The sequence below is a fragment of the Nannobrachium achirus genome, assembly GCF_963921795.1.
Source record: "Nannobrachium achirus genome assembly, chromosome: 2".
Taxonomy (NCBI): Eukaryota; Metazoa; Chordata; class Actinopteri; order Myctophiformes; family Myctophidae; genus Nannobrachium; species Nannobrachium achirus.
In genome coordinates, this window is record NC_137811.1 from 76393233 (window position 1) to 76418028 (window position 24796).

The window sequence follows — 24796 nt, forward strand, 5'->3', positions numbered from 1 at the left end:
GTGTCTGTGGAAAGTTTGTTTACGAGGGCTGTAGCTGAGGTTCATGTGGTCTGGGCTTTAGAAGCCACCCCCCCCAAAAAGAAATGAAAAAACTGAAATGTAAACAAAATAAAGATCAACAGAGATAGGCTAGCATAAGACACAGAGACCACCAGAGAAAGGAATCCATTGACAGTTCATTTCATGGACAAAAATAATGACCTGAACTCTAGACAAATGCTCTCGGTTCAAGACCTGCTGTTAGACGTGAAGGATGCTTCTGCTTGTAATGGTGTAAAACAATGTGAGAAATGAAGGATGCTTCTGCTTGTAATGGTGTAAAACAATGTGAGAAATGAAGGATGCTTCTGCTTGTAATGGTGTAAAACAATGTGAGAAATGAAGGATGCTTCTGCTTGTAATGGTGTAAAACAATGTGAGAAATGAAGGATGCTTCTGCTTGTAATGGTGTAAAACAATGTGAGAAATGAAGGATGCTTCTGCTTGTAATGGTGTAAAACAATGTGAGAAATGAAGGATGCTTCTGCTTGTAATGGTGTAAAACAATGTGAGAAATGAAGGATGCTTCTGCTTGTAATGGTGTAAAACAATGTGAGAAACTAGAAGAGAAAATTTCTAAGAAATTTTAAGTGTGCCTGCAGCTCGCTAAGTCTGTGCAACCTTGTGTAGCGGTTGGTGTTAGCATTAGCGTTATTTCATTTGACGCAACCCGCGTGTCTGTATGACAAACGGTTCACGAGATCAAGGGTCACTTCCTGTTTGGTGAGGGGCACTTCCTGTTTGGCGAAATAGGCCCCAATTAAGGTCATGGACGATTAATGAATTAAAGCTGCAAGCAGCGATGACCGGGCCCTCGCAGCTCTACCCACGTCACAAGGCCAGCAGCCAATCAGAAACCAAACAGGAAGTCAGCCATTTCGACTAATTAGTGGCGTTTTGGAGCATTTTTGGCCGTTATGACGGGTCGCACTTTAAAGACAGTTTTTTGAGAAAAAATTGTTTTGTGAGAAAAAAAAAATTTGAGAAAAAAACTTTTTTGAGAAAAAGAAATTTTGAAAAAAAAATGTGAGAAAAAAAAATTTTGAGAAAAAAAAATGTGAGAAAAAAAAATTTGAGAAAAAAAAATTTTGAGAAAAAAAAAATTGAGAAAAAAAAAATTGAGAAAAAAAAAATTTTGAGAAAAAAAAATGTGAGGAAAAAAATTTTTTGAGAAAAAAAATTTTTGAGAAAAAAAAAATTTGGAGAAAAAAAAAATTGAGAAAAAAAAATTTGAGAAAAAAAAATTTTTGAGAAAAAAAAATTTGAGAAAAAAAATTTTGAGAAAAAAAAAATTTGAGAAAAAAAAAAATTTGAGAAAAAAAAATTGAGAAAAAAAGAAAAGGTATGACACCAGCCGCGAGTCTGTACGACAAACGGTTCATGAGTTATAGAGGCACTTCCTGTTTGGTGAAGGGCACTTCCTGTTAAAGAGGGGGCGGGGCTTAATCAATTACAGCTTATCCCTATTGGTCGGAAAAAGACCAAAGTTGTGTGAGCATTTTACATTTTAAATGACGTTGCTAGGCAAAAGTATGGCAGAGTTATGTGGCGCCAAAGTTTCTGGGAAAAAAAAAATTTGAGAAAAAAAAAATTGAGAAAAAAAAAATTTGAGAAAAAAAAAATTTGAGAAAAAAAATGTTGAGAAAAAAAAAATTTGAGAAAAAAAATGTTTTGAGAAAAAAAAAATGTGAGAAAAAAAAATTTTTGAGAAAAAAAATTGAGAAAAAAAATTTTGAGAAAAAAAAAAATTTGAGAAAAAAAAAATTTGAGAAAAAAAAATTGAGAAAAAAAGAAAAGGTATGACACCAGCCGCGAGTCTGTACGACAAACGGTTCATGAGTTATAGAGGCACTTCCTGTTTGGTGAAGGGCACTTCCTGTTAAAGAGGGGGCGGGGCTTAATCAATTACAGCTCATCCCTATTGGTCGGAAAAAGACCAAAGTTGTTTGAGCATTTTACATTTTAAATGACGTTGCTAGGCAAAAGTATGGCAGAGTTATGTGGCGCCAAAGTTTCTGGTTTTTTTTCGGAGTCCCCCATTCAAAGTCAATGGAGTTTTTGGGCGTTGTTTTTTGCGGATTACATCGCAATCGTAAAGCGGATCGGAAAGAAAAGTAATAGCACACCATTCCCGGCCGAGCCGCACATTTTGATGTATATATTGCGGGGGTGGCGTAAATCGTGCGGCAGTTATTACGTGCCGAAGTTTCCCCCATTCTAAGTCAATGGGGTTTTTTGGCGTCGTTTTTTGCGAATTACGTCGCAATGGTAACGCGGATCGGAAAGAAAAGTAATAGCAACCTATTCCCGGCCGAGCCGCACGTTTTGATGTATATATTGCGGCGGTGGCGTAAATTGTGCGGCAGTTATTACGTGCAGAAATTCGTGGCGAAAGACTTAATTAATTAATTAATGACTTAAGTATGGCGGATTACAATAAGTGTTTTGCCATTGCGTTGCATGGCAGGCACACTTAATGAAGGATGCTTCTGCTTGTAATGGTGTAAAACAATGTGAGAAATGAAGGATGCTTCTGCTTGTAATGGTGTAAAACAATGTGAGAAATGAAGGATGCTTCTGCTTGTAATGGTGTAAAACAATGTGAGAAATGAAGGATGCTTCTGCTTGTAATGGTGTAAAACAATGTGAGAAATGAAGGATGCTTCTGCTTGTAATGGTGTAAAACAATGTGAGAAATGAAGGATGCTTCTGCTTGTAATGGTGTAAAACAATGTGAGAAATGAAGGATGCTTCTGCTTGTAATGGTGTAAAACAATGTGAGAAATGAAGGATGCTTCTGCTTGTAATGGTGTAAAACAATGTGAGAAATGAAGGATGCTTCTGCTTGTAATGGTGTAAAACAATGTGAGAAATGAAGGATGCTTCTGCTTGTAATGGTGTAAAACAATGTGAGAAATGAAGGATGCTTCTGCTTGTAATGGTGTAAAACAATGTGAGAAATGAAGGATGCTTCTTCTGCTTGTAATGGTGTAAAACAATGTGAGAAATGAAGGATGCTTCTGCTTGTAATGGTGTAAAACAATGTGAGAAATGAAGGATGCTTTTGCTTTTAATGGTGTAAAACAATGTGAGAAATGAAGGATGCTTCTTCTGCTTGTAATGGTGTAAAACAATGTGAGAAATGAAGGATGCTTCTGCTTGTAATGGTGTAAAACAATGTGAGAAATGAAGGATGCTTCTGCTTGTAATGGTGTAAAACAATGTGAGAAATGAAGGATGCTTCTGCTTGTAATGGTGTAAAACAATGTGAGAAATGAAGGATGCTTCTGCTTGTAATGGTGTAAAACAATGTGAGAAATGAAGGATGCTTCTGCTTGTAATGGTGTAAAACAATGTGAGAAATTAAGGATGCTTCTGCTTGTAATGGTGTAAAACAATGTGAGAAATGAAGGATGCTTCTGCTTGTAATGGTGTAAAACAATGTGAGAAATGAAGGATGCTTCTGCTTGTAATGGTGTAAAACAATGTGAGAAACTAGAAAAGAAAATTTCCAAGAAATTTTAAGTGTGCCTGCAGCTCGCTAAGTCTGTGCAACCTTGTGTAGCGGTTGGTGTTAGCATTAGCGTTACATTTTTTAACATTAGCATTTTTTGCATAAGCTTTAACATTATGGTTCTTCATATGACACCACCCCCACAGCCATTTCGACTAATTAGTGGCGTTTTGGCGCATTTTTGGCCGTTATCACGGGTCGCACTTTAACGACAGTTTTTTTGAGAAAAAATTGTTTTGTGAGAAAAAAAATTGTTTTGTGAGAAAAAAAAAGTTTTTTGAGAAAAAAGTTTTTTGAGAAAAAATAATTTGAGAAAAAAAAATTTGAGAAGAAAAAATTTGAGAAAAAAAAAATTTGAGAAAAAAATTTGAGAAAAAAAAATGTTTTTGAGAAAAAAAAATGTTTGAGAAAAAAAAATGTTTGAGAAAAAAAAAATTTTTGAGAAAAAAAAATTTGAGAAAAAAAATGAGAAAAAAAAATTGAGAAAAAATTTTTTTGAGAAAAAAAAAATTGAGAAAAAAAAATTGAGAAAGCATTTTTTGCATAAGCTTTAACATTATGGTTCTTCATATGACACCACCCACAGCCATTTCGACTAATTAGTGGCGTTTTGGCGCATTTTTGGCCGTTATCACGGGTCGCACTTTAACGACAGTTTTTTTGAGAAAAAATTGTTTTTTGAGAAAAAAAAAGTTTTTTGAGAAAAAAAAGTTTTTTGAGAAAAAAAAAGTTTTTTGAGAAAAAAAAAGTTTTTTGAGAAAAAAAGTTTTTTGAGAAAAAAAAAGTTTTTTGAGAAAAAAAGTTTTTTGAGAAAAAAAAATTTAAAAACATTTGAGAAAAAAACATTTTTTGAGAAAAAAAAATTTTTGAGAAAAAAATTTGAGAAAAAAAATTTTTTTTGAGAAAAAAAAAATTTTTGAGAAAAAGAAAAATTTTGAGAAATTTTTTGAGAAAAAAACATTGAGAAAAAAAAATTTTTGAGAAAAAAAAATTTGGAGAAAAAAAATTTGAGAAAAAAAAAATTTGAGAAAAAAAAGAATTATGACACCAGCCGCGAGCCTGTACGACAAACGGTTCATGAGTTATAGAGGCACTTCCTGTTTGGCGAAGGACACTTCCTGTTACAGAGGGGGCGGGGCTTAATCAATTACAGCTCATCCCTATTGGCCGGAAAAAGACCAAAGCTGTGTGTGCATTTTAAAGTTTAAATCACGTTGCTAGGCAAAAGTATGGCAGAGTTATGTGGCGCCAAAGTTTCTGGGTTTTTTTCGGAGTCCCCCATTCTAAGTCAATGGGGTTTTTGGGCGTAGTTTTTTGCGAACTACATCGCAATCGTATCGCGGATCGGAAAGAAAAGTAATAGCACACCATTCCCGGCCGAGCCGCACATTTTGATGTATATATTGCGGGTGTGGCGTAAATCGTGCGGCAGTTATTACGTGCCGAAGTTTCCCCCATTCTAAGTGAATGGGGTTTTTTGGCGTCTTTTTTTGCGAATTACGTCGCAATGGTAACGCGGATAGGAAAGAAAAGTAATAGCACACCATTCCCGGCCGAGCCGTACGTTTTGATGTATATATTGCGGCGGTGGCGTAAATCGTCCGGCACTTATTACGTGCCGAAATTTGCAAGAACATTACCGACTTACTTACTTACTTACTGACTGACTGACTGACTTAAGTATGGCGGATTACAATAAGTGTTCTGCTATTGCATAGCAGGCACACTTAATGAAGGATGCTTCTGCTTGTAATGGTGTAAAACAATGTGAGAAATGAAGGATGCTTCTGCTTGTAATGGTGTAAAACAATGTGAGAAATGAAGGATGCTTCTGCTTGTAATGGTGTAAAACAATGTGAGAAACTAGAAGAGAAAATTTCTAAGAAATTTTAAGTGTGCCTGCAGCTCGCTAAGTCTGTGCAACCTTGTGTAGCGGTTGGTGTTAGCATTAGCGTTATTTCATTTGACGCAACCCGCGTGTCTGTATGACAAACGGTTCACGAGATCAAGGGTCACTTCCTGTTTGGTGAGGGGCACTTCCTGTTTGGCGAAATAGGCCCCAATTAAGGTCATGGACGATTAATGAATTAAAGCTGCAAGCAGCGATGACCAGGCCCTCGCAGCTCTACCCACGTCACAAGGCCAGCAGCCAATCAGAAACCAAACAGGAAGTCAGCCATTTCGACTAATTAGTGGCGTTTTGGAGCATTTTTGGCCGTTATCACGGGTCGCACTTTAACGACAGTTTTTTGAGAAAAAATTGTTTTGTGAGAAAAAAAAATTGAGAAAAAAACTTTTTTGAGAAAAAGAAATTTTGAAAAAAAAATTGTGAGAAAAAAAAATCTTGAGAAAAAAAAATGTGAGAAAAAAAAATGTTGAGAAAAAAATAATTTTGAGAAAACAATTTTGAGAAAAAAATTTTTTGAGAAAAAAAAATTTGAGAAAAAAAAAATTTGAGAAAAAAAAAATTGAGAAAAAAAGAAAAGGTATGACACCAGCCGCAAGTCTGTACGACAAACGGTTCATGAGTTATAGAGGCACTTCCTGTTTGGTGAAGGGCACTTCCTGTTAAAGAGGGGGCGAGGCTTAATCAATTACAGCTCATCCCTATTGGTCGGAAAAAGACCAAAGTTGTGTGAGCATTTTACATTTTAAATGACGTTGCTAGGCAAAAGTATGGCAGAGTTATGTGGCGCCAAAGTTTCTGGGTTTTTTTCGGAGTCCCCCATTCAAAGTCAATGGAGTTTTTGGGCGTTGTTTTTTGCGAATTACATCGTAAAGCGGATCGGAAAGAAAAGTAATAGCACACCATTCCCGGCCGAGCCGCACGTTTTGATGTATATATTGCGGCGGTGGCGTAAATTGTGCGGCAGTTATTACGTGCAGAAATTCGTGGCGAAAGACTTAATTAATGACTTAAGTATGGCGGATTACAGTGTTTTGCCATTGCATTGCATGGCAGGCACACTTAATGAAGGATGCTTCTGCTTGTAATGGTGTAAAACAATGTGAGAAATGAAGGATGCTTCTGCTTGTAATGGTGTAAAACAATGTGAGAAATGAAGGATGCTTCTGCTTGTAATGGTGTAAAACAATGTGAGAAATGCCTCCAAGCTTTTCAACAGCACTATGAATCCATACTGCATTGCCTTGAGTCTCCCACTCCCCCCCCCCCCCCCCCCCCCCCCCTCTCTCTCTCTCTCTCTCTCTCTCTCTCTCTCTCTCTGTCATCCCTACTATACTAGATATACTCTGCACTGAGGAGTCAGACATTTTCTCTGTTTCATTTCCTTTTCTTGCTCTGTACCAAAAGCACCAAACCCTCGTCTGTCTATGTGTCTTCTGGGATACACATTAACTCATTGCATGCCAGGCCCGATAGTCCCGAGATTATTTCAATGTCTTTCCCTGCCAGGCCCGATAGTCCCGTGAATTTCCGCCATTTCGAAAAAAAAAAATATTCAAATTTTTTTTCTGACCCCAAAAAATGTAGTAGGCATGATAGAAATCGCGAAATTGCATGTTTAACCCCCATAGCAACCCCATCTATCAAACATGGCAGCCATCTTTGTTTACATTTTAGGAAAACATAATGGCTTCTATCTCATGAATGCCTGAACGGATTTCCATTCGGATTTTTTTGTTTGAAAGCTGTGAGCAATGTGGACACATGTGGTGCATTATCTAGGCATGGGTGTGCATGATCCGTGCACTATGAATTACATGGAAGTCTATGGAGACCAGAGGCACCGTAGAGTACGAAGGTATGTTAAAATGGCGGGGAATGTGTTAAAGTGACTAAACTGTAAAGGTCTTTGCACACTGCTGGGTTTCTTCGGCCGAATATCAGAGGTAATTTCGGAGCACATGTACAGGCCTACCACTGGTCACCAGTGGTATTGCAGCTCATGCTACAGACATAGTCAGGGACAAAGTCACTCTTAGGAGGATCGACCACTGCTCAAAAATGCAGCAGTGTGCAACCAGCTTAACTCATTAGAGACCATGTGGCTCACAGTCATGAGTTTTTGGTACAATAATCACGTATCATACAGACCTTTATTGAAAGCCTCACAGCCTGTCTTATAGCCTCACACACTGATGTGGACGGATTTACATTTTGTTTAGTTTCTGAAGCGGTGGACGCCGCGTCCAAGGAGTGGCTTTGTGTGTCCCGTACATGTCCATATATGGTCATTCCAGTCCAGAATGAACAGGCTTTGTCTGTCCCGTACATGTCCCGTGCATGCAGAATTGAGGATTGGTCAAGCTTCACATGACAATTTGGCCCTCCAGATAAAATCATTCATTCATTCAGAATTCATAAAAATATAGAACTAAAGCACATAGAAAGTATAGATCTAGAACACAGAATGTACACATAGAATTAAAATTCACCGCTTCACTTCGAACCGAGGTTTGATTTTTTGCTTAGTATTAGCCAATTATTTTTATCCTTAATTTTTTCCTATTTAGTTGTTATGCCAGTTAATTCCTCCCACTGCTGTGGGATCAATGCCACTCATGTCATGTATCCTCCCCTCATAATCACAACAACCCTAACCACATTTCATTTGTTTGTATTAAAGTATGGCTGATTGTAATCTAGGATGATTAAATGGGGAGTGATGGTCCTGCTTTTCTAATTAAATGGAACACGCTTGGACAGTCATCCTTTTTAATCAGTCAAGTCCAATAAGAAGCGGTGCACATAGTGATGATTTAAATGCATTATGTTGTGACATTGTTAGCGGGTTGACTTTGCTCTGCTCTGGGAAATAGATTGGTACCACAGTGTGTGTGTCTTGTCCTGTCTCTCCAGCGTCACAGTGGGGACGTAGCGTCCACAGCTCAGGTCAAACACCTGAGAAATAGATTGGTACCACAGTGTGTGTGTCTTGTCCTGTCTCTCCAGCGTCACAGTGGGGACGTAGCGTCCACAGCTCAGGTCAAACACCTGAGAAATAGATTGGTACCACAGTGTGTGTGTCTTGTCCTGTCTCTCCAGCGTCACAGTGGGGACGTAGCGTCCACAGCTCAGGTCAAACACCTGAGAAATAGATTGGTACCACAGTGTGTGTGTGTCTTGTCCTGTCTCTCCAGCGTCACAGTGGGGACGTAGCGTCCACAGCTCAGGTCAAACACCTGAGTCACCGGCGCTTTGTGGCGTCCTTCCAGCTGGACGGCGTGCAGCGGGCGGATCAGGACCTCTACCGCTGTGTCACCCAGTCCTCCAGGGGCTCCGGGGTCTCCAACTTTGCTGAGCTCATCGTCAAAGGTTAGAAAACTGATGAAAAACTATTCTCTCATTCCTTCTCTCTCTCTCTCTCTCTCTCTCTCTCTCTCTGTCTCTCTATCTCTCTCTCTCTCTGTCTCTCTTTCTCTCTCTATCTCTCTCTCTCTCTCTCTCTCATTCTCTTATCCTCCTCTTCCTCCTGTGTCGTTGCTTCCTCTCTCTGTCTTTCCATTTATCATCTTGTCTGTTTTCCATCATGTCAATCTCCTGTCCTTTTCTCTGACAGCAACAAATGAGATTCTGTTTGATAACAGCTTTTCTGTTCCCCTTAGTCTTACACTATACTATACTACAGGAGTTTTTTCTACAGGAGTTTTTAAGTAGCATGTGAGGGGTCTAACTAGGGGGTTTGTCATGATTCAGAATCCATTGCAAGCATTTGTTTTGCACAGAAAAACATTTCTTGGGCTACAAATGGCCCCACAAAACACCCACAAAATTGTGAAAAGTGATGACTCATCACTAAACCATCGTGTTGTGGGGCCCTTTGTAGCCCAAGGAATGTTTTGTGAGCAAAACAAATGCTTGCAATGGATTCAGAATCATGACAAACCACTAGCTAGACCCCTCACATCCTACTTAAAGCAGAATTATTTTGGGGTATTTTCCTCCTGTATAGAAAGTCGATGGCCGCTGTGGCGAACCCCGAAGCTCGCCGACTCGGGCGCCCTAGCTAAATCATTAGAGCATGCCCTGGGCTACATCTGTGCAAAATGTGGCGCTTTTAGACTGATTAGCACGAAAAAACCCTAAGGCCCCCGACTACTGTATGAGTGGCAGGTGGCTGCCAACAGCTCCATGCAGTCCTTGTTCTGCTGAACTGGACTTTGTCTCTCTGGCTGCTGTCTTGTTGTTAGACGTTGACTGGCTCTCCTCCTTCATTCTGGCTGCTGTCTTGTTGTTAGACGTTGACTGGCTCTCCTCCTTCATTCTGGCTGCTGTCTTGTTGTTAGACGTTGACTGGCTCTCCTCCTTCATTCCACCATGACCAGTCTGCTCCAACTGCTCCACTAACTCCAACCCTGTGGAGTGACGGTGCTGTGACAGCCCTGCCGTGACACAGACAGGAATGTATAGAGGAGCTCTGAGGATGAGGAAGACAAATGAAGATGAAGAATCCCATTCTCAGAGAGACAGAGAGAGAGCTGAGACAGCAGCTTAATCCATGGATAGATGTGTCAGCATGGATCAGGTAGTCTAGTGACACAGAGTGCTTGGTGTGTGACAGAGCAGTCTTCTGCCAGGATGTTGCTAAAGCCTCAGTACAGCAGCAGACAGTAAATGCATTGATAGAAGGCCATGAAGTCCCTCATAAGGAGCTCAGACGTACAGAGAGCCTGGCCACTCTCTCAGTGAACACAGACAGTATTATACTGTTTATTTGCTCCTTGTTTTGATCACTTTGGTTGCAGGAAATATATTCATTATTTGTGGTGCAGGATCTGCTTTAACAAACTTCAGAGGTGTTTTCTATAAAAATGAGTCTCTGCTCATACATCTGCTGCTCTGTTATGTGTTTTATAGAATGCACAGCAGAATCCTTAACAAGACTTTCATAAATCTCCCCTAATGCACCACTAATGAAAGGCTAATCATCCTTTTAATTAGCTGGATCCACTCATTTTGAATACGGTTGCTCTTCAGTCACACTCAAGTCTCAGTGTAGTGTAGTGCATGAATTGCACTTTTTCTTCTCATAAGTTATTTTGCTGGCTTTTATAAGCACATTTTGAAGGCTTTTTATTTCATAATTATGATTATGACTTATTGCCGTACCTCGTGAAATATAAATCTGAGAGGCTAGACATAATTCATTAGTTATATTGCATGGGGTTCTTGGTTTCACCAAACCTCTACAGAAGTAGGCTATAGTAAGAGAATACCATGCAATACATTGATAACTGATCATTAAATCAGCTCTGATGACTTGATAAAGACAAACACAAATATTCAGCAGGCATATTTGTTGAAAGAGTGAAAGATGATGATGAGGTGCTGGTAATGTGGAAGGCCTTCAGAGCAGGAATGAGGGATTGGTCACGGCCACAGATCAACTCTGATCTTCTTCTGGCTCTTTGTCCTGCTTTTGTCCTGCGTCTCCTGTCTGTGTCATTGTTCAGTGGCTCCAGTCTCCTGTCTGTGTCATTGTTCAGTGGCTCCAGTCTCCTGTCTGTGTCATTGTTCAGTGGCTCCAGTCTCCTGTCTGTGTCATTGTTCAGTGGCTCCAGTCTCCTGTCTGTGTCATTGTTCAGTGGCTCCAGTCTCCTGTCTGTGTCATTGTTCAGTGGCTCCAGTCTCCTGTCTGTGTCATTGTTCAGTGGCTCCAGTCTCCTGTCTGTGTCATTGTTCAGTGACTCCAGTCTCCTGTCTGTGTCATTGTTCAGTGGCTCCAGTCTCCTGTCTGTGTCATTGTTCAGTGGCTCCAGTCTCCTGTCTGTGTCATTGTTCAGTGGCTCCAGTCTCCTGTCTGTCATTGTTCAGTGGCTCCAGTCTCCTGTCTGTGTCATTGTTCAGTGGCTCCAGTCTCCTGTCTGTGTCATTGTTCAGTGGCTCCAGTCTCCTGTCTGTCATTGTTCAGTGGCTCCAGTCTCCTGTCTGTGTCATTGTTCAGTGGCTCCAGTCTCCTGTCTGTGTCATTGTTCAGTGGCTCCAGTCTCCTGTCTGTGTCATTGTTCAGTGGCTCCAGTCTCCTGTCTGTGTCATTGTTCAGTGGCTCCAGTCTCCTGCTAACTGACATTCTGCTGGTGGGCTCTGAAATGAATCCTCTCAGCAACACAGGGCCCTTCTTTCATCACAGTGGCTTCTTGTTGGAAGCTGTTTGGAGGCGTGTTTCCTAAACCCACCAGGATTGAGTTAAGACCCGCCTCGCGGAAACGCCCCTCTTAATAATCTTAAGTATGAAAGTGCATATAACATTAGTGCTCTTAGTGCAAAGCAATACTGTACCTACTACTACCTACCGATCCATTACAATAATGCACACAGCATAATACACCCAAAGCCATATCCAAACTATAACAATCAATGTAACTGATAATCAGTAAGAGTTTTTATTTTGAGTACAGTATAGTGACAAATTAATAGCTTTCTCAGTACGTTTTTCTCTTTTGCAAAGTTACAAAGTTTTTTTTAGCACAGTTTATTTTGAGCACTGTAGTGAGAAATTAATAGCTGTGCTTTGTGCAAATGCAGGCTTTTCTCAGTAGCCTACAAGTTTTATATTGTCTTCATGCCTTTACTAGGTCTGACTTTATCCACCCTCCATGTGTCCGGCAAGGATTTCAGCCTCGCGTTTCCACGAGGCGGGTCTTAACTCAATCCTGGTGGGTTTAGGAAACACGCTGTTTGGAGCGTCAGATGTGCGAATGCGATGCATATGGATCGGGTTAAACCAACTCTGTTGTTGGTAAACTTCCCGTACTAGCGCCATATGCCTGGCTGTGTTTTCCCTACACTTGTTCCTTTTGTGAGATGTTTGTGCTGCTGTTAATGGCTTTTTAATAGGTGTGAGCAGTCAGTTGTGTGAACTGTTGACCTGCTGGCTTTCTGCAGTCACAGGAACACACATGGTCTCCAGGGCTTTTATGATGGCAGGAACTGTGTTCCCTCAGAGCTGATTACTTACATTAATATCATATTAATTAGTTACATTAATATCATATTAATTAGTTACATTAATATCATATTAATTAGTTACATTAATATCATATTAATTACTTACATTAACATCATATTAATTAGTTACATTAACATCATATTAATTAGTTGCATTAACATCATATTAATTAGTTACATTAATATCACATGAACTAGTGACATTACTATCATAGTAATTAGTTACATTAATATCACATGAACTAGTTACATTACTATCATAGTAATTAGTTGCATTAATATCACATGAACTAGTTACATTACTATCATATTAATTAGTTGCATTAATATCACATGAACTAGTTACATTAACATCATATTAATTACTTACATTAACATCATATTAATTAGTTGCATTAATATCACATGAACTAGTTACATTCATATCATATTAATTAGTTACATTAATCTCTGTAGATCGTGTACAGTACAGCAGTGCCATGAGTTCTGTTGATCCGTATGTGTTTTTTGTTCTGTACAGTTAATAAACTCCCTGTCGAACTTAGAACTACAGACTCACTCCCTAGCTTCCATTAGAACTACAGACTCACTCCCTACTGTAGCTTCCGCTATGGACTGAAGACTCACCTCTTCAGACTCCAACTAAACCCATAGCACTACTGTACTACTCAATGACCATATGAAGCTAGATAGCATTTTTAGGTTTTAGAAACTTTTTTTATTTTATTTTTTTTTTTTTTTACTGCTTAGGTGCGTGGTCTACATATGTTATTGTTTTTCTAGATTGATATTCCTATGCATTTGTTGTATGGTTGTTGATGTTCTGACATATTATCTTGCTTATTATATAGATGTATTACCTTCTTATTGTACGTCGCTTTGGATTAAAAGCATCTGCTAAATGCCTAAATTGTAATTGTAATTGTAAGTTGTGTATCAACATGGTTGTCAGTAAAAGCTTGACTGTGATGTCTCCTCTTTCCCAGTGCCTCCGTCTCCCATAGCTCCACCCCAGCTGCTGCGTGCCGGCTCCACCTACCTGATCATCCAGCTCAACACCAACTCCATCCTGGGAGACGGCCCCATCATCAGAAAGGAGATCGAGTACCGCGCCAGCCAGTCCCCGTGGTCGGAGGTGCACGCCGTCAACATGGTCACCTACAAGCTCTGGCACCTGGAGCCGGACACGGAGTACCACATCAGCGTGCTGCTGACCCGGCCCGGGGAGGGGGGCACGGGACCGCCCGGACCACCGCTCGTTAGCCGGACCAAGTGTGCAGGTGAGGTGGCCGACCCCGAGGCGCTGAGCACCTGAGCTGGGAAATAACGCTGCTACGGTCATTATGTATCGAGGACACAGCGTTTTACTGCCAACCATGTTAGATCACACCGTTGTTCACACATGAAGATGGCTGCACATCTCATCAGATGCTTTCACATGTTTTACGTGCACGTTTGTAAAGTATGTGATGTGATACTTTTTCAGCCGTGTTAATTTGTGAACAATGACAGGATTTATTTTAGTTTTCACTCTCAGTTAAGTTTGTTATTGACAGATTAAGAGCGTAGCTGAGGGACAGCTTCATTCTGCTTGGATAAATCATCCCATAAAGGATGTTTTAATGTTTTTCCATGGATAAATCATCCCATAAAGGATGTTTTAATGTTTTTCCATGGATAAATCATCCCATAAAGGATGTTTTAATGTTTTTCCATGGATAAATCATCCCATAAAGGATGTTTTAATGTTTTTCCATGGATGATAAATCATCCCATAAAGGATGTTTTAATGTTTTTCCATGATGATAAATCATCCCATAAAGGATGTTTTAATGTTTTTCCATGGATAAATCATCCCATAAAGGATGTTTTAATGTTTTTCCATGGATAAATCATCCCATAAAGGATGTTTTAATGTTTTTCCATGGATAAATCATCCCATAAAGGATGTTTTAATGTTTTTCCATGGATGATAAATCATCCCATAAAGGATGTTTTAATGTTTTTCCATGATGATAAATCATCCCATAAAGGATGTTTTAATGTTTTTCCATTGATAAATCATCCCATAAAGGATGTTTTAATGTTTTTCCATGATGATAAATCATCCCATAAAAGATGTTTTAATGTTTTTCCATGATGATAAATCATCCCATAAAGGATGTTTTAATGTTTTTCCATGGATAAATCATCCCATAAAGGATGTTTTCATGTTTTTCCATGGATAAATCATCCCATAAAGGATGTTTTCATGTTTTTCCATGGATAAATCATCCCATAAAGGATGTTTTAATGTTTTTCCATGGATAAATCATCCCATAAAGGATGTTTTCATGTTTTTCCATGGATAAATCATCCCATAAAGGATGTTTTAATGTTTTTCCAGGATGCCTCCCTGACAGCCAGACGCTCATTCTTTCATTATGACACTGCATCTGCTAGGAACAAACACATTGAATCACACACTGGAACTGATCAGGTCTTCTTCTCAAAGGAAAAATCACACCCAATGTGAAGTGAGCGGTGGTCGTGCTTGCATAACGTCTTCAGACTAAGATATAAGTCTAGGATGTACAGGCTACAGACACACACACACACACACACACACACACACACACACACACACACATTGCTATGGCAACACTGAGGAGTACAGGCTACAGGCTACAGACACACACACACACACACACACACACACACACACACACACACACACACACACACACACACACACACACACACATTGCGATGGCAAAACGCTGAGGAGTACAGGCTTCTGTAGCCTGTACACACACACAGCCAGTCTATGGAGCGGTCTACCACCGCTCAAAAAGACACTCTCACTATCAGCATGCAGTGCTTTGTGAACTCTGGAGGAAGACAAGAGGAAGGATTTGGTTTGATGCTAATTTAAAGCTATACTGTGTAAGATTCTCAACTAGTGGTCAGTAGCCATATAGCAAACCGCGGTCGCGTTCGCGTCTTTCGCCCGTTTTTCGTACCTTCACACCCCCGCGTCTGCCTCCACAACGCCGAGAGCTATCTTTAGAGGGGTCCCTGGTTCCTGTGCGTTCAGGCATTCCGGAGAAACAGACTATTTCACCCTGCCTGGTAGGCGAGAATTACCTTTTGAGTAAAGAGACACACGGGCGACTACAAATATGGCGACCCCACTTCAAGATGCGCTGCATTGGCCGGTAGTGTACCATGTGTGCATGATCGGCGATGTGATTGGGCAACGTATACACAACGTATACAGATGATGCAGATTACGTAATCATGGCGCGAAATTCTCCCCCCCTCACGGCTCATAGAAAACATATAAAGAGAAGGCTTCAGAGGCTGAAAATAACGGAGTGGGTGTTCTAAAACTTTAGCGATTTAACAGTTAGGACAATTTTAAGATTTGTTTTATAAAAAAAGTTACATAGTAAAACTTTAACAGATAACAGCTGGCTGGTGGTTAGCTAGATTATAACTTGGGATTGGGATTTCTCTTGAAGATAAAGTTATGCAGCTATACAGTGGTACAACTTTTAATTGCCTCATCTGCTGTCCATGTTTACACTCTCAAAGTTTACAGTGTTATGCTCTGTCCAGACCGGCGAATTAGCGAAAGCGACGTGAATAAGCGAACCAAAAAGGCGAAGAATTTGCGATTCGCCTTTTTCCATACACACCAAAAAGCGACGCGAATATGCGTATAATATTCGCTTAATTCGCCTAAATATGAGGGGGTGATATCGGCCTGTAGCCACAGGAGGAGAAAGGAGAAGAAAGGAGAGAGAGGAGAGAGGAGAACGGAGACAGGGAAACAAATAAAACAATGGAAACAACATCCTCAAGTGATGATGACCTGGTCGTGGTTGTTAGCCTATTAAATAATAAAAAGAAAAAGAAGAATAGAAGTCTTCGCCGGCGCACACAACCCATCACATCACAAAAGAGACAACACGCGTTCACCGTTCCCCCTCCACTCCGTTCCCCCACAGACAGGCAGCTCGCAGCAGCGGTGGTGTAAAGTAATTAAAAGTACATTTACTTGAGTAGCCTGTACTTGTAGGTATTTGTACTTGAGTCCAATTCCCAGTACTTTCCTTCTACTCCACTACATTTCGGATCCTATTGTATTTATACACAGCGATTTATTTTAAAACATTAGTCTTTTTGCAGATATAAATTAACAATAAAATATACAAACCATACTTTTACCAGTAGACATTCGAGTACTTTTCCCAAGCAGCCACACAGACGAGAGACACGGAAAAGAAATGCAAAGAGAAGGTCCCTCGACCATGCTCTCTCTCTTTCTTTAAGTAGGATAGAGTGAGCTTGATTTAATACAGAGAGAGAGAGGAGTTCACCAGCGAATGTTCGCTAAATTCGACACAAGGGCGAATAAAAAACAGACGCCTTTTCGCTTTTTTAAAATTCGCGTTTGGTGTGGATGCTTCCATTGACTTTATAAGGTTTTAAACAGAAGGCAAATTATACGCTAATTCGCTATTCGCCAATTCGCCGGCGGTGTGTACGAAGCTTTAGTGTAATTTCACATGAATTTATTTTAGTGACACCGGTGCAGAACAATCACACTAGGACTAATTAAACTATACATACATATAACACTATGTATTGATAGGACTAATTAAACTATACATACATATAACACTATGTATTGATAGGACTAATTAAACTATACATACATACATATAACACTATGTATAAATTGCTTCCACAGTCAGTCAGTATATCGACTGAGAGGAACATAAATTGTATAAATATAGCCCCTCCCCCTGCTGTGTCTCACCTTCTCCATCTCACCAGGAGACTCTGATCACCAGCTGTGACCCTACCTGCCCCCCCTCCCCCCCACACTACCTGCCCCCCCTCCCCCCACTGTGACCCTACCTGCCCCCCTCCCCCCCCCACACTACCTGCCCCCCCTCCCCCACACTGTGACCCTACCTGCCCCCCTCCCCCCCCACCCTACCTGCCCCCCCTCCCCCCCCACACTACCTGCCCCGCTGACCATCTGCTGTACCCCCCCCCCCCCTTCCCACTCACCTCACTCTGATGAGCTTTAAAACGCCAGGAAGAAGTCTCTCAGGTTGCCATGGAGATCTTGGGGAGGCAGGAATTATCACGGTGAACAGAAGGGATTCTTGGACTCTCTCACTGTCAGTGAAGACGAGCGAAGCTTCCTCTCCAGAAGGCATATTGTTTTCTCTATTGGATGGCTGGGGAGGACTCTGCTTGTGATTGGCTGAGACATGGAGATAAATGATTTTGTCCACTGCGGGCCAGGTGGAGCAGCCGTCTTGGAATCATAAGGTTCCCAGTTCGATCCCCGGCTCCTCCTGTGTTTTGAAGTGTCTTTGAGCAAGACACTGAACCCCCAACTGATCCTGATGAGCATGTTGTTGCCTTGCAGGGTTTCCTCCAGTCTGTCTGTGTGTGAATGTGAAATACATTGTAAAGTAAAAGAAGCTCTCTGCTTCCCCACCATCCTATAGGAAACAATACCATCCTATAGGAAACAATACCATTCTATAGGAAATACCATCCTATAGGAAACAATACCATCCTATAGGAAACAATACCATCCTATAGGAAACAATACCAGTAAGACTCCCTAATCGGGACGGTGGCGCTATATGGGACAGATCCATGTTGATGAGATATAATTGTAGACATACTGTGTAGCGATTTGCGTGATTTTAGGGCAAAATCTGTAGGAGTAGTGTCCAAAAATGTGTTTTAAAAAATCGTCCTGAAAGTGGCGCTAAATGGGACAGATCCATGTTGATGAGATGAGTGTAGACATACTGTGTACCGATTTGCGTGATTTTAGGACAACAATAAAGGAGCAGTGTCCAAAAATGTGTTTTGCAAGAATCAGCCTCATGGTGGCGCTAGAAGAGGGCCATGTGAGAATTGATGGGGTGGAGGTTGTGGTTTTGCAGGCAAGGAGTGTGTGTGCAAAATTTGGCATGGATCGGGGCAACGGTTGCGGAGATATGAGCAGGGCAAAAGTGTGACGTGTGACAGACGGACAGACAGCCGGTGGAGGTTTTGATAGTAAGTGTGACCTGACGGTCGCAACCATCCTATAGGAAACAATACCATCCTATAGGAAACAATACAGCCTCCATCCTATAGGAAACAATACCATCCTATAGGAAACAATACCATCCTATAGGAAACAATACCATCCTATAGGAAACAGTACCATCCTATAGGAAACAGTACCATCCTATAGGAAACAATACCATCCTATAGGAAACAGTACCATCCTATAGGAAACAGTACCATCCTATAGGAAACAATACCATCCTATAGGAAACAATACCATCCTATAGGAAACAATGCCATCCTATAGGAAACAATACCATCCTATAGGAAACAATACCATCCTATAGGAAACTGTACCATCCTATAGGAAACAATACCATCCTATAGGAAACAATACCATCCTATAGGAAACTGTACCATCCTATAGGAAACAATACCATCCTATAGGAAACAATACCATCCTATAGGAAACAATACCATCCTATAGGAAACTGTACCATCCTATAGGAAACAATACCATCCTATATGAAACAATACCATCCTATAGGAAACAGTACAGCCCCCAGAAGAGCCTGAGATGCTCTTGCCATATATGGGCGTTAGGAGTGGAGGAGGCGTGTCCTCATGTGGACGTTGTAAAACTAATGTCCGTAAATGTGAACATGGCTCTGATGGCCGTCCAGGTGTGCTTGATGAGCCATGGCTGTGATTCTCAGCAGCTTGAAGCTCCTCCAGTACACAGAGGAGAGGAGAGCTGCTGCTGCAGGGGGTCCCCAAACTGCATTCATGGACTTCTGCAGGGGGTCCCCAAACTGTATTCATGGACTTCTGCAGGGGGTCCCCAAACTGCATTCATGGACTTCTGCAGGGGGTCCCCAAACTGTATTCATGGACTTCTGCAGGGGGTCCCCAAACTGCATTCATGGACTTCCACCTGCTGCTGTTGGGTCACTGAGCCTTATGAAAACCCCTGGGGTGGAGTTTCACTGATATTAAGAACATTAGCAACACAAGAGCTTCAGTTCTCGCTCCGCATGTTGTTCATCATAGCAAGGCCTGTTGCCTGAGCTGGAATTCCCTCATTCTCCTCTGTATCTGTTAATGTGTTCGCGCGTGCATGCATGCGTGCGTGCGTCCGTGCGTGCGTGCGTGCGTGCGTGCGTGCGTGCGTGCGTGCGTGCGTGCGTGTGTTGAGAAAGGCATGTATGTGTAACTTACAGTATGTGAATTAAAAGGTTATTATAATGACCAATCTGTATGGTACTGTACATTATAACTGGTACCGTACGTTAATACAATATAAATGAACATAACTGCTCTTCTATTGAGACATTTAAATCAGAATCAACTGTATTGTCACATCACAGGTTTACAGGTATAAAATGTGTTATTTCCATAAGAGAAATAGAAGAAGAAGAAGAGGGGGGGCAAGGGAAAGAGAGGGAGAGAGATGGGGCACACGTGGCATACAGACTAATAGACCAGTAGGCAAACTGGCTGAATGGCAGTTTGAGAAAGCCCACAATGAGCACACTGTGCCCTCTGTGGCGGTGCTTTCATCAGCTCTGTGCTTAAATGCCAGGCTCTGTTGGGCCCTGGAACTGTGCAGAATATCAATTGCACCATTTAGACTAAACAGTTGTTAGAACATTTCCTGCTTTGCCTACCAGTATACTGATTACCTGCCCGTCCATTCGTCTGCCATGGCTTTGGTCTGCAGCGGGCACAGATCGATGCCCTGCTCATGTTTCTGCCCAGCATGAGATGGCAGACAGACAATTACAAGGGTAGTAGTGGGTAAGTGCAGAGGACTGTGGCTTGCATGCTGCTGTTATGGAATTTCACTGAAGAGGTTGAGAGCTCAGGGAAGGGTAAGAGCCCAGGGTAGAGATAAGACGCTTGTGTCTGATAAGGTTTAGCTGCTCATGAATGTGTTTGAGCGTCCATTTATAAGCACTAATGTATGTGTGGGACGTAAAGTAGAGGGAAACACAAAGTGAAAGGAGAGAAAGAGATGAGGATGGAAAAGTGTGTGTGCATTTTCATGCATCCCTGATTGTCAAGGGACGACCCATTCTTAATTTCATTTGATTATCCTCTTTGTTCCTCTGTTGTCCGGCCTCCTGCTCATGGATGCATTCTCAGCCTGATTTGTGCTCCCAGCTTGGGTCTACAGTGTGGTGAGACTCCCAGCTTGGGTCTGCAGTGTGCTGAGACTCCCAGCTTGGGTCTGCAGTGTGGTGAGACTCCCAGCTTGCAGTGTGGTGAGACTCCCAGCTTGCAGTGTGGTGAGACTCCCAGCTTGCAGTGTGGTGAGACTCCCAGCTTGGCTCTGCAGTGTGGTGAGACTCCCAGCTTGGCTCTGCAGTGTGGTGAGACTCCCAGCTTGGCTCTGCAGTGTGGTGAGACTCCCAGCTTGGCTCTGCAGTGTGGTGAGACTCCCAGCTTGCAGTGTGGTGAGACTCCCAGCTTGGCTCTGCAGTGTGGTGAGACTCCCAGCTTGCAGTGTGGTGAGACTCCCAGCTTGGCTCTGCAGTGTGGTGAGACTCCCAGCTTGGCTCTGCAGTGTGGTGAGACTCCCAGCTTGGCTCTGCAGTGTGGTGAGACTCCCAGCTTGGGTCTGCAGTGTGCTGAGACTCCCAGCTTGGGTCTGCAGTGTGCTGAGACTCCCTATGAGCCCCACTGAAGAGATGTTGACCTTGGTAACCTCAGAGTCTGTCTGCTGATCTCTCCATACCCCATCCATAACTCAAGCCCCATCACTCAACACTAACAGCCCAATTTAAAGAACAAACAATACTATAATATCATGTATAAAAGAGGCATGTACAGTATCGTGTTAATAATGGTCATTGACAAATTGTCCTCATTGATGCAGTGCTGATGATGTCTTTGGCATTTTGTTTTCAGCCTCCAGACACCAAACTCTAACTCCAGAATAGTCAGTTTGCCTGTCGACACAGAGACGGTGGAGGCCTGTCTGTTTAATTAGTGTAATTGGAGTGAGTTTCCGTGTGACCGTGGAGATGTGGGTGTGATGCGCTGACCTCTGTGTTCTGGTGGACAGTGGGGTGTATATCTGTGTGGCTGGTTCAGACAGGGATCTCCATGTATGGACATAAAAGGGATTGTATGTATGATGTCAGATGTGATAGACGTCATATCACATCTGAATAACCGAGTAAGCGTGTTTGGGGTCTCACAGCATATCTTCATATACAGTAGGGTTAGGGTTAGGATGGATCTCCATATATAGGTACCAGGAGTCTCCATATATGGGTAACTGGTCCGATATACATCACTGGCCAGACGGCCAAGACATGGTGTGACCTCGCCCTTTAGGGCCCTTTAGGGCGAGTTCGCTTGTCGCCCTGAGGCGTCTTACTAGTTATGCAGGAGGTAGTCTCGCGTAGCCAGACAACTATTCCACAATCTCCCAATGCTATATAGAGTCTGGAACTACAGCTCCTGAACGGGGAGTAATGGAAGCTGGCATTTCCGTTCCTGAAAATATATTTTTAAAATGTAATTTCTGCTACGCAGCAAGCTAAATATGCTTAAATGATTTTGATTTATATTAAGATAAATGTGTTAAAAACTAAATGGAAGTGGGGAGGAGGCTTCACTTCCGCTTTAACCGGGTTCTCATCATTCTTCTCTTCCGTCTCCCAGACTGAATAACGGGAGCATTTGTAAATCACAGAGTCAACAGTCTGGCCACACCAGACTATGTAAATCACAGAGTCAACAGTCTGGCCACACCAGACTATGCAGGAGGGGAAAAACCTCAGGAACAATGGGTGGGGGAGTCACCATTTTTTATTGATGAGGACTCACCTCATAAGAGAATTACTGATAAATAGACAATTATACGTTCCTATAATTACAACTCTCCTGAGTGTTTAGGGAATTAGGGAAAGCGTTTTTATTCATTAGAATAATTAGGAATTGATTGCTTCACATTTTACCCTTGAGACATGCATACTGTGTGTGTGTGTGTGTGTGTGTGTGTGTGTGTGTGTGTGTGTGTGTGTGTGTGTGTGTGTGTGTGTGTGTGTGTGTGTGTACAGTAAAAGCCAGGTTACAGGTCCTTTCCACCAAACTCAACCTTTCCCTCTGGTTCTCCTCCACCCATGCACCTCATTGCTAGCATCACCACAGGGCTTGTTACAGAAACCATGGCACACATTCTGAATGGCTGCTCTTCTTCCTCTCCCTCCAGAGCCCATGCGTGCGCTGCGGGGCCTCACGGCCACAGACATCCAGTCCCGTCAGCTGTCCCTGCAGTGGGAGACCTTGGCCTTCAACCTGACGCGCTGCCACACCTACTCTGTGTCCCTGTGCTACCGCTACGCCACGGCGGGAGGCGGCGGCGGACACAACACCACCGTGCGCGAGTGCCTGGCGGTGGAGCGCAACGCCTCGCGCTTCACGCTGCGCGACCTGCCGCCCTACCATGGTGTCCATGTCCGCCTGGCCCTGGCCAACCCCGAGGGCAAGAAGGAGGGCCGAGAGGTCACCTTCCAGACGGACCAGGACAGTAAGTCACTGGACAACAACCTAAACGTAATGTTGTTGTAATACATTATGAAATATATACAAATCCTTCACCTAAACGTAATGTTGTTGTAATACATTATGACATTTTACAAATCCTTCACCTAAAAGTAATGTTGGTGTAATACATTATGAAATATATACAAATCCTTCACCTAAAAGTAATGTTGTTGTGATACATTATGAAATATATACAAATCCTTCACCTAAACGTAATGTTGTTGTGATACATTATGAAATATATACAAATCCTTCACCTAAACGTAATGTTGTTGTAATACATTATGAAATACGTACAAATCCTTCACCTAAACGTAATGTTGTTGTAATACATTATGAAATATATACAAATCCTTCACCTAAACGTAATGTTGTTGTAATACATTATGGAATATGTACAAATCCTTCACCTAAACGTAATGTTGTTGTAATACATTATGAAATATATACAAATCCTTCACCTAAACGTAATGTTGTTGTAATACATTATGAAATATATACAAATCCTTCACCTAAACGTAATGTTGTTGTAATACATTATGAAATATATACAAATCCTTCACCTAAACGTAATGTTGTTGTAATACATTATGAAATATATACAAATCCTTCACCTAAACGTAATGTTATTGTAATACATTATGAAATATATACAAATCCTTCACCTAAACGTAATGTTGTTGTAATACATTATGAAATATATACAAATCCTTCACCTAAACGTAATGTTGTTGTAATACATTATGAAATATATACAAATCCTTCACCTAAACGTAATGTTGTTGTAATACATTATGAAATATATACAAATCCTTCACCTAAACGTAATGTTGTTGTAATACATTATGAAATATATACAAATCCTTCACCTAAACATAATGTTATTGTAATACATTATGAAATATATACAAATCCTTCACCTAAACGTAATGTTGTTGTAATACATTATGAAATATATACAAATCCTTCACCTAAACGTAATGTTGTTGTAATACATTATGAAATACATACAAATCCTTCACCTAAACGTAATGTTGTTGTAATACATTATGAAATACATACAAATCCTTCACCTAAACGTAATGTTGTTGTAATACATTATGAAATATGTACAAATCCTTCACCTAAACGTAATGTTGTTGTAATACATTATGAAATACATACAAATCCTTCACCTAAACGTAATGTTGTTGTAATACATTATGAAATATATACAAATCCTTCACCTAAACGTAATGTTGTTATGAAATATATACAAATCCTTCACCTAAACGTAATGTTGTTGTAATACATTATGAAATATATACAAATCCTTCACTTTGATCTGTAGACAGAGCCTCAGTGGGAGCTAAATAATGGATTTATTTTCAAACATAAAGCACTTGTTTCAGATCAAACTGGTTCAACAGAAAACTCTGATCCAGTACTTTCAACTGAGCCCTATTTACCTTTTCCACTTTGTACTTGTCAACACTTGTCCAATTATACACTTGGAATAAATCACAAAGCACTTTAAAAATGGATAGACCACTCTGTTGTGGAATAAACAAAGTGTTTTATTATTTCCTTTCATTTATCCACTTCCATTATTTTAAACATCCTCTTTTACCTTCCCTGAGGAAGGCTGGTTAAAGCCCAAACGCGTGGGTTATCACATTTTTAACATGTTTCAAATATGAATTGGCCACTATGAATGAAAAGCT

At 41.1% G+C, this 24796-nt stretch overlaps 1 protein-coding gene across 1 annotated transcript in view; it reads left to right on the forward strand.

Moving 5' to 3' along the window:
- Window positions 1-24796, forward strand: part of LOC308294562 (receptor-type tyrosine-protein phosphatase U-like) — a gene marked incomplete at its 3' end in the record, with an annotated part of 189970 nt that overhangs the window by 135820 nt on the left and 29354 nt on the right. The window contains exons 6-8 of the mRNA XM_080737295.1: window positions 8657-8831; window positions 13451-13744; window positions 22759-23076. Coding sequence (XP_080593421.1) covers window positions 8657-8831; window positions 13451-13744; window positions 22759-23076 — 787 coding nt within the window. The remainder of the gene's footprint in view (window positions 1-8656; window positions 8832-13450; window positions 13745-22758; window positions 23077-24796) is intronic.